The sequence below is a fragment of the Cydia fagiglandana genome, chromosome 25, assembly GCF_963556715.1.
Source record: "Cydia fagiglandana chromosome 25, ilCydFagi1.1, whole genome shotgun sequence".
Lineage (NCBI taxonomy): Eukaryota > Metazoa > Arthropoda > Insecta > Lepidoptera > Tortricidae > Cydia > Cydia fagiglandana.
The window spans coordinates 1,237,173-1,248,852 of NC_085956.1; the positions used below are offsets into that span (position 1 = coordinate 1,237,173).

At 44.7% G+C, this 11,680-nt stretch overlaps 1 protein-coding gene and 1 long non-coding RNA gene across 2 annotated transcripts; both read right to left on the minus strand.

Moving 5' to 3' along the window:
* Positions 1-48: 48 nt before the first annotated feature.
* LOC134676776 (alpha-1,3-mannosyl-glycoprotein 2-beta-N-acetylglucosaminyltransferase-like) lies at positions 49-11,324 on the minus strand. Its single transcript, XM_063535159.1, has 11 exons — positions 11,193-11,324; positions 10,428-10,641; positions 9,707-9,785; positions 9,097-9,246; positions 5,760-5,850; positions 5,423-5,527; positions 4,101-4,268; positions 3,766-3,924; positions 3,248-3,580; positions 3,076-3,192; positions 49-57 (listed from the first exon to the last, which is right to left on the minus strand). Exons 1-11 carry the CDS (start codon positions 11,322-11,324, stop codon positions 49-51), a joined length of 1,557 nt encoding a protein of 518 aa, XP_063391229.1.
* On the minus strand, positions 7,405-8,669 carry LOC134676883 (uncharacterized). The gene is made up of 2 exons (XR_010099961.1): positions 7,990-8,669; positions 7,405-7,766 (listed from the first exon to the last, which is right to left on the minus strand). It is a non-coding gene; the product is annotated as an uncharacterized LOC134676883 (long non-coding RNA).
* Positions 11,325-11,680: the final 356 nt, after the last annotated feature.

Here is an 11,680-nt window from a genome sequence, read left to right on the forward strand (position 1 = left end):
AAATTGAATAAATAAATTATCTTCATAATGAATATATTTGTGACGAGCTTAAGCACGCTGGAACACAAACGCTACTCAATAATCTACGTCAGAAATTTTGGATTATCGGCGTCAGAAATTTAGTTCGTAATATTATACATCGCTGTATAAGATGCAAACGATTTAAAGCAAAACGATGCCAAGCGCCCACCGGTGTTTTACCGAACGAACGAATAGAGGCGAGCACGGCTTTTCAACATTCAGGTGCCGATCTAGCTGGACCTTTGACTTTACGCTCTGGTGCTAAAGCGTGGATCGTTCTATTTACCTGTGCTACTTACCGTGCTGTGCACCTAGAAGTTGTGGAGTCGCTGTCAACTGGTGAGTTTTTAATGGCACTTCGGAGATTTGTAGCGCGTCGAGGACGGGTAGAAACGATATTCAGCGACAACGGTACAAATTTTCGCGGCCTGGACAATGCGTTTGGTTCCCTAGATTGGGACGAAATACAGCGGTTTTCCTCAATTACGCGGATTAAATGGAACTTTTTGCCTCCAACTGCTCCTTGGTGGGGAGGGTTCTACGAAAGATTGATAGGATTCCTAAAACAAATCCTTCGTCGAGTCTTAGGAAGGGCATCTATCTCGCTTATGGAGCTGCAAACGGTACTCTGCGACTGTGAAGCGGTCATAAACAGCAGGCCACTCACATACATAGGTGGTCAGAAGGATCTGCAACCGTTGACACCGGCAATGTTTATTCAGCCGTTGCTGTCAAATCATTCAACCGACTTTGATGAAGTCGACAGAGTAGCTCTCAACGTCAGGCAACAATATTGCCAAGATTTACGTGAACATTTGCGTAAACGTTTCAGGGACGAGTACATCAGTTCACTCATACAAAAGCGTGAGCGGAATGGACCTGTACAACTTCAGCCTGGAGACGTCGTCTTGGTGGAGACTGAAGACAAGCGTGTGTCATGGCCACTGGCCATAATTGAAGAGGTTTACCCTGGTGCTGATGGCGTTAGTAGAGTGGTTCGTGTTAGAACTGCAGCCGGAACAAAGGTAAGACCTGTTCAACGCATTTTTCCACTGGAGTTAAACTCGGATGACAGACTTGACTCGTTTTTTTAGGCTAGTTGATACTGACTCTACTGAACAAATACAAACTGAGACAAATGAGAGCAATGAGCGTAATGTAACCAATGAGGTACGATCAACACGAGCCAGAAGGTTGCCACAACACCTGTTTGATTATATCTTGGACTAATAAGAGTAGCTTAACCTTCCGGTTCTTCCCGCTCGGGAGTGTGACGTATCCTGCTCTTCTAAAGAGGTTTTATACAGTGTTTTATATTCATAATTTTATATTTGGATTTAGAACCTTGTCACTGTACAACAATTGGAATTTTACGTTGCCATAGCAGTCTAACAAACAGCCTCGTCTTAACAAGACCCTATTCGTGTAATTGTCTGTAAATAAAGTTGTGTTTCGTTTAAAAGGTGTTTCTGTTATAGCGCGACCATAACATCATTATAATATGATTCAATTGCTGCGGAACACATATTTAAGTAGGTATTTATATATTGTAATTAAAAATCTGAACTTTCCCTTCGTTCCCTGCTAGGGTGTGACGATAAAATCATGATCTGATAACCACAATAAAGAATAAAAGCGTTTTTGTTCATTTTAGGTATCGTTAAACTTTTGAAGTAAAATTATAATTGCAAGAAATATCGATAGTTTATCGATATAACTTTATATCCCTTTGGCCACAGCCAGGTGGATTTACATTGTTAATCGTACACTGAAAAAAGTGGTAACAGTGACAGCTCGCTTAGACTCGATCTTTATCTATATTATATCTATGGTAGTTCCCATTCATTTTACGAGCCTTCTCTTCCGCACAACTTTAGCGCAAAACGAACCGAGTCACATAAAAAAAATTGGTGTCAATATTTTGATTTACTATTTATTTATGATGACTTAGCTATTTTTTCATTCGCCGCTTTTTTCTACTGCGAATATATGAAAAGGTGAAGAAAATCCTTTAATCATCGGTATTTTCCTTATGAGGTATCACTGAAAATGACAGTTCGGGTTCAGTGCTACCAGTCTCAAATAAAAATTGGCCGACGTTTATTTCTGTTTTATTCCAGACATTATTTTAAACATCGATGTCAATGTATTGTCCAGTGTCAATGTCATTAATCTATAACGGCGCGCATTTTAAATATTTCAATTCATAACAGTTTAAAATTAAATAATATAATTTTATTCTAATTTATTTAATTTTAAATTACAATTATAACATATTATGAAAAAGATATAAAAAATAAAAGAGGTCTGGCACGAGGTACACGCGTTGATCCTTTACGGTACATTGAACTACGCCTCGGTACCCCGTCCGGGGTATTCCACTCTGAAAGGGAAAACATAGTTGATGTGGGTTAAAGTGTGGTTAAAGTAGAGCGAGGAAGAGATATGTTTCTCGCTCTCACTTATGGGTGCGACGCACCAAGGTCGCGGTGCGGTGCGATAGTGTGTTACTACTTTTATGACAGAGCGGGAGTGACATGCAATAAAATGTGACGTTATCTATGAAAAGGGACCTTATTGTCGATGGCGGTTACGCCATTTTTAACGATGCTCCGATATAAATACAATGCCGCGCGACGCTATGCGGCTTAAGCGCCATCGACAATAAGGTCCCTTTTCATAGATAATGACCCAAATTTATAATGTCAGTATTGTATAGGAGTAGTTTTGTAAATAGAATCTTTTAGGGTTTTTCAGGAGACCTCAAAAGGAAAAAAACGGATTCCTTGTCCTTATAGGATTCTTTGTTGTCCGTCCGTCTGTCTGTCTGTAACACCCTCTATCTCAGGAACGTGTGGAGGTATAGAGTTGAAATTAAAAACCATACACTCAGGTCTACAGTCCGTAAAAGCTGTGAAAAATTCTAAGTTTTAATTTAACATAAAAATAAGATACGCAGGGGGCAGGGGCCGGGCCTGCCATTACTGCCTCCACGGTGGTTCCAGTAGTGTCTCTCTCACACACTCTGCCTCTCTCTGTCTCTGTACAACTCACCCAGAAGTCATCCATGAGGCCTAGCCGCTTGGCCGCCTTGCTGAAGCTCTCGAAGTTGCCGAAGTTGGAGTAGGTAACGCGGACAGAGGGGGCAGGCACCACCCCCACCATTACTGCCTCCACGGATGTCTCTCTCACACACTCTGCCTCTCTCTGTCTCTGTACAACTCACCCAGAAGTCATCCATGAGGCCGAGCCGCTTGGCCGTCTTGCTGAAGCTCTCGAAGTTGCCGAAGTTGGAGTAGGTAACGCGGACAGAGGGGGCAGGCACCACCCCCACCATTACTGCCTCCACGGATGTCTCTCTCTCACACACTCTGCCTCTCTCTGTCTCTGTACAACTCACCCAGAAGTCATCCATGAGGCCGAGCCGCTTGGCCGCCTTGCTGAAGCTCTCGAAGTTGCCGAAGTTGGAGTAGGTAACGCGGACAGAGGGGGCAGGCACCACCCCCACCATTACTGCCTCCATGGATGTCTCTCTCACACACTCTGCCTCTCTCTGTCTCTGTACAACTCACCCAGAAGTCATCCATGAGGCCGAGCCGCTTGGCCGCCTTGCTGAAGCTCTCGAAGTTGCCGAAGTTGGAGTAGGTAACGCGGACAGAGGGGGCAGGCACCACCCCCACCATTACTGCCTCCACGGGTGTCTCTCTCACACACTCTGCCTCTCTCTGTCTCTGTACAACTCACCCAGAAGTCATCCATGAGGCCAAGCCGCTTGGCCGCCTTGCTGAAGCTCTCGAAGTTGCCGAAGTTGGAGTAGGTTACGCGAACAGAGGGGGCAGGCACCACCCCCACCATTACTGCCTCCACGGATGTCTCTCTCACACACTCTGCCTCTCTCTGTCTCTGTACAACTCACCCAGAAGTCATCCATGAGGCCGAGCCGCTTGGCCGCTTTGCTGAAGGTCTCCAAGTTGGAGTAGGTTACGCGGACAGAGGGGGCAGGCGCCGCCCCCACCATTACTGCCTCCACGGATGTCTCTCTCACACACTCTGCCTCTCTCTGTCTCTGTACAACTCACCCAGAAGTCATCCATGAGGCCTAGCCGCTTGGCCGCCTTGCGGAAGCTCTCGAAGTTGGAGTAGGTTACGCGCACAGAGGGGGCAGGCGCCGCCCCCTTCATTACTGCCTCCACAGTGGTCTCAGGGAGGGAGTGCACGTATTGTGTAAAGTTATTGTCGTAGCTTTCCTAAGAAAAGTTTTGGTTATGAATGGGATTTAAAGCCACAAATCGCAGATTAGAGATTACTGTAGTAGAAATTATTTGTTGTCTTAACGGGCTCTTATGAAAGAGCCAAATTATTCGCTGGTCCATAGTTATTGTAAAGCCCCCTCCAGACTATGCGCGTGAATCGCGGGCGAAGCCGCGAACGCGAGTGTGGAGTCGATTTCGCTGTCTGCGAAAATCGACTCCACACTCGCATTCGCGGCTTCGCCCGCGATTCACGCGCATAGTCTGGAGGGGGCTTAAAACAAATAATTATTTAAAAAAACTACAAGTAGCAACAAAACTGCCAATAGTATTGATTTTTCATAAGTTATAAAATAGTATAAATACGAAAAAAGGAAACTGTTTCACAATAATTTTACTACAACTAAGAGCGTTTTCACACTGCCGGACCGACATCGGATGTTCGATACGACCATAAAGGGGCCCACAGATTACCAGTTCGCCGGCCGATATCAGCCTGTCAGTTAAAACCATAGAAGTAGCATCCTATAGAAGTGGTATACGCGTGCCTCCGTGAGGGACAAAACATACGCAAATGCGACACTGTGATTGGTCGAATTCATTTGTTGCCCACCATTATCAATACTAAAAAAAAGGTGGGGAACAAATAAAATGTGAGACTGACAAGGACAAACAATAAAAGCGCTTTCGCTGCTACTCCTACTGAAAGATACATAAGACTATCCCGTTCTGTCTGTTATCCCCACCACTCATGCCCAATCCAGTTTAATACTAGATTCATGGTTAAAACCAAAATTTGACAGTTCCGAACAACTGACAGGCTGAGATATCGTCCGGCGAACTGGTAATCTGTGGGCCCCATAAAGAGGCAAAATTTAAAATGTACCTTTTGATATATTTATCCATTTAATAGATAAAAGAGTCAATACAAAAATAAAATATGGCCAGCCTTCTGGGCACCTTGCCCGTTGACGGCGATCTAGGCCAAATTTTTTATCTGTATGTTTATTTAAAAGTTTTATTATGTTTATTTGTTTCTTTCTTTGTTTTTATCAATAAAATAAAATGACTAAGTCCTGGGCACTCCCTAGCGGCTATTTTTCCACAGATCATCCGACATCCGAAATCGGATAGAACAATGTGAAAATTACCTTTATTAAATAACTGAGATCCCTTTTGGTGAATTCAACGAACTCCGAGTTGAGAACGATGTATTGCAGATAGCTGTCGAAGAACAGGCCTTTACTGACGCCCGACTGCAAACATTGTTAACTTATACTTAACCAAATATTCCTTAAAGTGGGGGGAGGCATTTGCTCAGCAGTGGGACATTAAAGGCTCCCAATAATAACACCTAAGCCTTCCTCAAGAATCATTTATTCATAGGTTAAAACAGCATGAAAATCCGTTCCGTTGTTTTTGAGTTTATCGCGAACATACATACGCGGAAGGTGTCTTTTATAAGGTGTAGGAAACAGTTAAAAGAACCTTTCCAAATGTGTAAGTCCTGGATATCTCCGGCCGGATGCAGGCGCGACCCCGCGTGTTCACAGAGTCACGGAGCCAAGCGTCGAAGAACCTAAATTAACAAATCATCATTATATGATCGGCTTCTAGCCTAGTCGCAAAGAGAAACTACGTTTCCTAGTCGGTTGTGAACTTGCCTACGAAGCATGACGTCCCGAGTTCGAAGCCTGGTAAGGGCATTTATTTATATTTATTTAGGGGGAGCACTATAACATCGAAGTGTGACCTTGACGCTGAGATCAACAGCAGGATCGGCGCTGCAGCTGCAGCGTTTGGGAAACTGTGTTCCAAGGTCTTCTGCTCGCATGACCTAAAACTGGCCACCAAAATTTCTGTGTACATGGCGATTGTGCTGCCAAACCTTTTATACTCTTCCGAAACGTGGTGCGTGTACCGTCGTCACATTCGTACCTTAGACCGGTTCCACCTCAAATGCTTGCGTAAGATCATGAACATCAAATGGTCTGACCGAGTGCGAAATACCGAAGTTCTGCGACGAGCCAAGGTCGGTGGAATAGAGGCTTACCTAATGCGTCGGCAGCTTCGGTGGTGCGGTCACGTATCGCGTATGGCGGAGGAGAGAGTGGCGAAGCGCATCTTTTTTTCTGAACTAGAGGAAGGTAAGCGGAAACTTGGCGGACAACTCCTCCGATACAAAGATGTTCAGAAACGACACATGAAAAGATGCAACATCGAGCCCTCTCTGCAGTGGGAAGGTTTGGCAGCACAACGTCCTGAGTGGCGCAGGCTGGTCCATGACAAAGTGCACGGTTTCGAGGAGCAACGTAAAGTTGACCTCGACGCTAAACGCGATGATCTGAAAGCGCGCCAGCCTGCTTCCATTCACTACCACTATGTGGCTGGTGTTCTCACGTGCCCTCAATGTGCTCGGAGGTTCACCTCCAAGATCGGCTATGTCAGCCATATTCGGGCGCACGAGCGCCGAGCTAACTAGGAGTCGAAGTGGTCGCCATGGTCGAAATCGGCCGGAAGGATCACATATGTGTTTAGACGTTTATCACAGATTTGTTCCCGAGGTATGGATGTTTTCTATGTATTTAACGATTTTTCTGTATTTAGCAGCTGCTGTAAATATAAGCTACAGAAAACATTACAAAACTAAGGCATTCAGATCGAAGGTCATTGGCGGGGGGAGCCACTTAAAAGAAACAAAGGCTTTTATTTAAGGTGGTTGTCCTTATCCAAATTTCATACAATTGCGATGTATTTACGGATTTTCTCTTAATAAGTTGACTTTCCCCACTTTAAACCTTGATATTTAGGTAACATGGATCGTTGTGTCTGGCAAAATGAAAAATAATGACCACTTTATTCAATAATATTATAAAAAAAATCATTAAAAAATCATCTGAGATAGTTAAATCATAAGGGGTCATCCATTAATTACGTCACACGTTTAGGGTGAGGGAGGGGGTCAAGAAAATGTGACATATTGTGACATGGGGGAGGGGGGAGACACAAACTTTGTGACGTTACTTTAACTATATCAGTAACCGAAAATTTATTTAAATTATTTTATTCGCTGTACATTGTAATACTTTTTTTTAAACTAAGGGTCCTGAAGGGGATAAAACAAACAACCCGATAGTGGACAGGTACAATTTAATTGCCGGCCTGGTTAAGTTTACACTTTTGAGCTTAAACACTACTTAACGACTTATTGATAGTAAACTAAATTTATATTTATCTAACCGGGTTTTAATTATTGTTGGTGATACTTGGTCGATTGCGCTATTGGATAGTTAATACTAAAAGGTGAATAGTCCAAAATCGCAGTTTAGGAAAAAGTAGTGAAAGGCTTAGCTGCACTGTAGCGACAGTCGACGGCTCTCTCTCTCGACCAGATGGCCGGAGGTTCCAATAGCTCCGACTCTGGCGGGGCCAGCTGCACAGGTCGACTGGCACAGAATCTGGCCTACCAAAGGCCGCGCCCCTAGTAGACACCTCCTGGAAAATTCCGGGTACGGGATTAGTTCCACTGGCTCAGGTCACGCCAAGAATCTGTGGTCCGTGCCACGTGAGAGTCCGTTTCACATAGGAACAAGGGTTTCCATGCGTAACCCTTTGGGGTTATATTACAGTATAGAATTCAGCGCTACGCGGGATACTTTTATGTGGCCGCATGGCACGCCATACAATTTCTGACAAAAGTATATGAACGACGCCTTACCTGTCGGAGGAAAATCGTCTTGCCGGGGTTTATGAGTGATCGAATATCAACTCCGAAGTGCCCAGGACGCTCCTGGTTCGCCCTTTCGGGAAACGGGTTAACCTCAAGGTACACCTGAGGGCAGGCTGAAATAAACGGTTCACGTCAATAATCGCATAATCCAACAACAGATTCCGAATTTCACGGTCTTCACAAACGAATGTAAGATTACTTACCAAAGATGAGAACGTTGTCCCAATTATTTAATATAAAGCCGAGCCCGGCTAGGTCGGGGAAGAAAATCCAAGTCCCAAAATGGCCGAATCATTCTCCCTCGGTGCCTCCTCTTCGATGTTGCCAGGGTTACAATCCCAAGGCATTTAACAAAACTGACGTGAAATTCTAAATACGGAAATTAGAACAGAGCGTGGTAAACGCTGCTGGACAAGCACGGTATGATATTTTTAAGAAAGGGAAAGGAAGACTCGACAATCTATACATTCCTACCCGTTCATGGAGAATGATAATAATTATTTTGGTAAGAACTAGTTGGCGATCGAACTGGTTTCGAAGGGATTCAGACCTATCTCCCTGGCAACACGGAATCGCTGCCAACTTGACAGTCCATCGACACTATTCGAGACACAGATTTAATCGCCCGTCCGGCTTCATAGAAGTATTTTGTTATCTAAATATTTTTCCATTACAACATTTAAATAACAAGTTTTTAACACGATAATCGTTTTTATTCGTTTAATTTTCTTTCCTAAGCAGTTTTGGGTTATAAAATTACTAATATTTATATCGTTAAAATATTTTGATAAAATATTACTAATACTTAGGTACTTACTTGATTCGATTTGGCGATTTCGTAGAAAAAATGTGACGTCACACTAGGGGGGGAGGGGTTTGCCAAAAGTGACCAAGTGTGACAAGGAGGGGGGGAGGGGTCAAAAAACCTAGAAATTGGTGTGACGTATTTAATGGATGACCCCTAACTTACTTACTTACTCCTCTGGCGCAGCGACCCAAGGTGTGTCTTGGCCTCCAACACGACTGCTCGCCACTGATCCCGGTCCTGTGCCGTTTCTCGCCAAATCATAACTAAATCAACTAAATGTAACTCACGCTTTAGGCCAGTTAGGTTCGAGCTCGGCCCAGGAGTCAGCCCGCAGCATCCAGCCGAGGCCGGGGAAGAAGTCTGTACGATGGAGAAGCTCTGGTCTCGATAGGTCTACCAGTTCCTTCTTGCCATTGTCGTTCCACGCTGAGACGCACCTGAGAACAATGATATTAAATTAGGAAAAAAAGGAAAAATTTACGCTTCCGGCAGGATTTGAATCCGCAACCTCCGCAATCCGTGCGTTTGCTCTGACCAATTGAGCTACGGAACTTACGGAAGCCTACCAGAACCTCGCGAATCTCTCCATTCCTTCCCTTATGTATACACGCCTTATACCACGTATTTTACCATTTTTTCCTTTAATACAAAATTTGGAATATCGCTCGCAGACGTATCTATGTACACTACCCACTACCTAAATATATGTTCAATTAGGTCGGGCACTTAATATACATATTTTCGGCACTTTGTTCTTATCGATATTTTTCCACAACTTGCGTATTTGTACTCTTGACTGCTATTTCACTACCGACTTCAAAAAATTTCTAAAACCACTGTATCGTCCGGCGGTATTCTAGCGTTTAATAACTGCTGTATTAGACTCATATAATATACCATATGCTAGAATCCTTGAGTAGGAGAGGATATGTGCCTTTGAAGTACTCGTAGAAATCTGGCGCAATGTCGAGATCATCTGAAAAGATAGTTTATTTGTCATTGCGTTGTCAAACTGAAATTCAGTCAGGTTTCACGCTGTCGCCGCGGGGTGAGGTAACTCCATAAGGGGCGGGGCATTATGTATGGCCAAAGCACAGTGGCGGATTTGCAGTGTTGGTCGCCCTAGGCCCTATAGTAACTACTAGCCGCCCCTTAGCACCCATCTATAGCAGCCTTGCTGCTGCCCCTAATATCTTGCCGCTCTAAGCTTTTCTCGGAAAACATATGAAAACGCAAAAATACCCGTTTTCCCAGAGATAAGACCTAGCTAGCTGCTAGATCGATTTATTGCTCCCGAAGTCCATATAGCAAATTTCATCGAAATCGTTAGAGCCGTTTCCGAGATCCCCGAATGTATACAAAATGAACAAGAATTGCTCTTTTAAAGGTAATATAAGATTGGTACGCTCGAGGAGTATTTACGGGTCGGTTTGATGCGCTAACAGTGACAGAAGGGTAGAATTCATATAATTTTATCCATGACCTTGACCTTTAGAACCCTTGACTTTGCTGACCTTGACAATAATGACAACCTTATGCGTATTAAGCGTGGAGTTTGTAACAATTGCCGTATGACCTTAATTGATAGATAGCTGTGACCTCTATGACCTTTATTGACCTTCAACGACAATCGCAGCCTCGTGTCCCAAAGTCTTGAACACATGGTTCAGCGCGAACTTAAAATGCCGCGCTATCTTATAGTAGCCCCTGTACTTGATGTGGTTACGTATGACAGGAATCCTAGACTGGTCAGGCTGGCGGACTACGGTGATGGAGGGGTCGGCGTCGGTGAAGGATTTGATCACTTGGTATGTAGCGTTGTGGCCGCAGTCCTGGATACAAAATATTACAGATTAATACGGCCTTGACAATAATGCCGTCTTAATGTTAAGGGTAAGGCCTGAGTGGATGCTCGAAGCGGAGCGTTCGGCGGGGCGTGCAGCGTGGCGTCGGGCTCACAAGTGATTTGAGCAGCGTGCACTAAGGTCGCTCCTATACGTTTGCATTTGTTTAACATGCACGCCGCACGCCCCGCTCTGTTGCACGCTCAACTCGAGCGTCCACTCTGGGGCTCACTGATTATCTGTTCGCCGGACGATATCAGCCTGTCAGTTAAACGCAAAATATGACAGCTCCGAACAACTGGGCCTGGCAGGCTGATATCGTCCGGCGAACTGGTAATCTGTGGGTCCCTTTAGGGATGTCGATGGACGGAAAGCGGATGGTGTACCCAAAAAACGAAGAATGGATTGCCTGAAAGAGGATATGAGAAAGAAAGGATTGAGTGCTGAGGTAACGAACTTATTCACAACTGTCCGTCGGTGGACCTTATTACAAAAGCCATAAGGTCCACCGATGGACAGTTAAATGTGGGCGATGGTACCTGACTGACTATAATCGGGAACGTGTCATTCTTCGGTCTGAACTTGATGAGGTTGTCCAGACACCGCTTGACGGTGACCCGGTCACACGCTATCACGAGCACCGGTAGTATTGTATCTGGAATCACATACATTTTGTAGGAAAGATTAGAGAGGGAGCAATATAGAGTACTCTCTCCAGGCCGGTGTTGTCTGGGGAACGAAGACAGATGGCGTTAGGGAGTTAGAACGGTGGAGCCTCTCGATCATCGCATCGGGGTCACCAATGTAGGAAAGATTAGAGAGGGAGCAGCGATTTCGCTGCGTTCTGTCACACTGGAATGGGAGCGAAGACGTTGCGCGCTCGCCTCGCTTTCAACTCGCTTGCAAATCGCCAGTGTGGCCACGCCCTAATGCCAGCGGGGTTGTGTGTGTTGTCGGCCTTTAAGATGATGGTAGTATACTCTTTTCATGATGCTCGTATCAGTCCGGTATACCGCAGGCTACAGTT

Bases quoted from the DNA above. Each gene is read 5' to 3' on its own strand.
- LOC134676776 (XM_063535159.1), bottom strand. From the start codon at position 11,324: ATGTATGTGATTCCAGATACAATACTACCGGTGCTCGTGATAGCGTGT. The intron at 9,786-10,427 runs GTCAATAAAGGT...CTATCTTTTCAG, and splicing joins GGCTGCGATTGTCGTTGAAG to ATGATCTCGACATTGCGCCA. The intron at 5,528-5,759 runs GTTCTTTTAACT...CAATGTTTGCAG, and splicing joins GGACTTACACATTTGGAAAG to TCGGGCGTCAGTAAAGGCCT.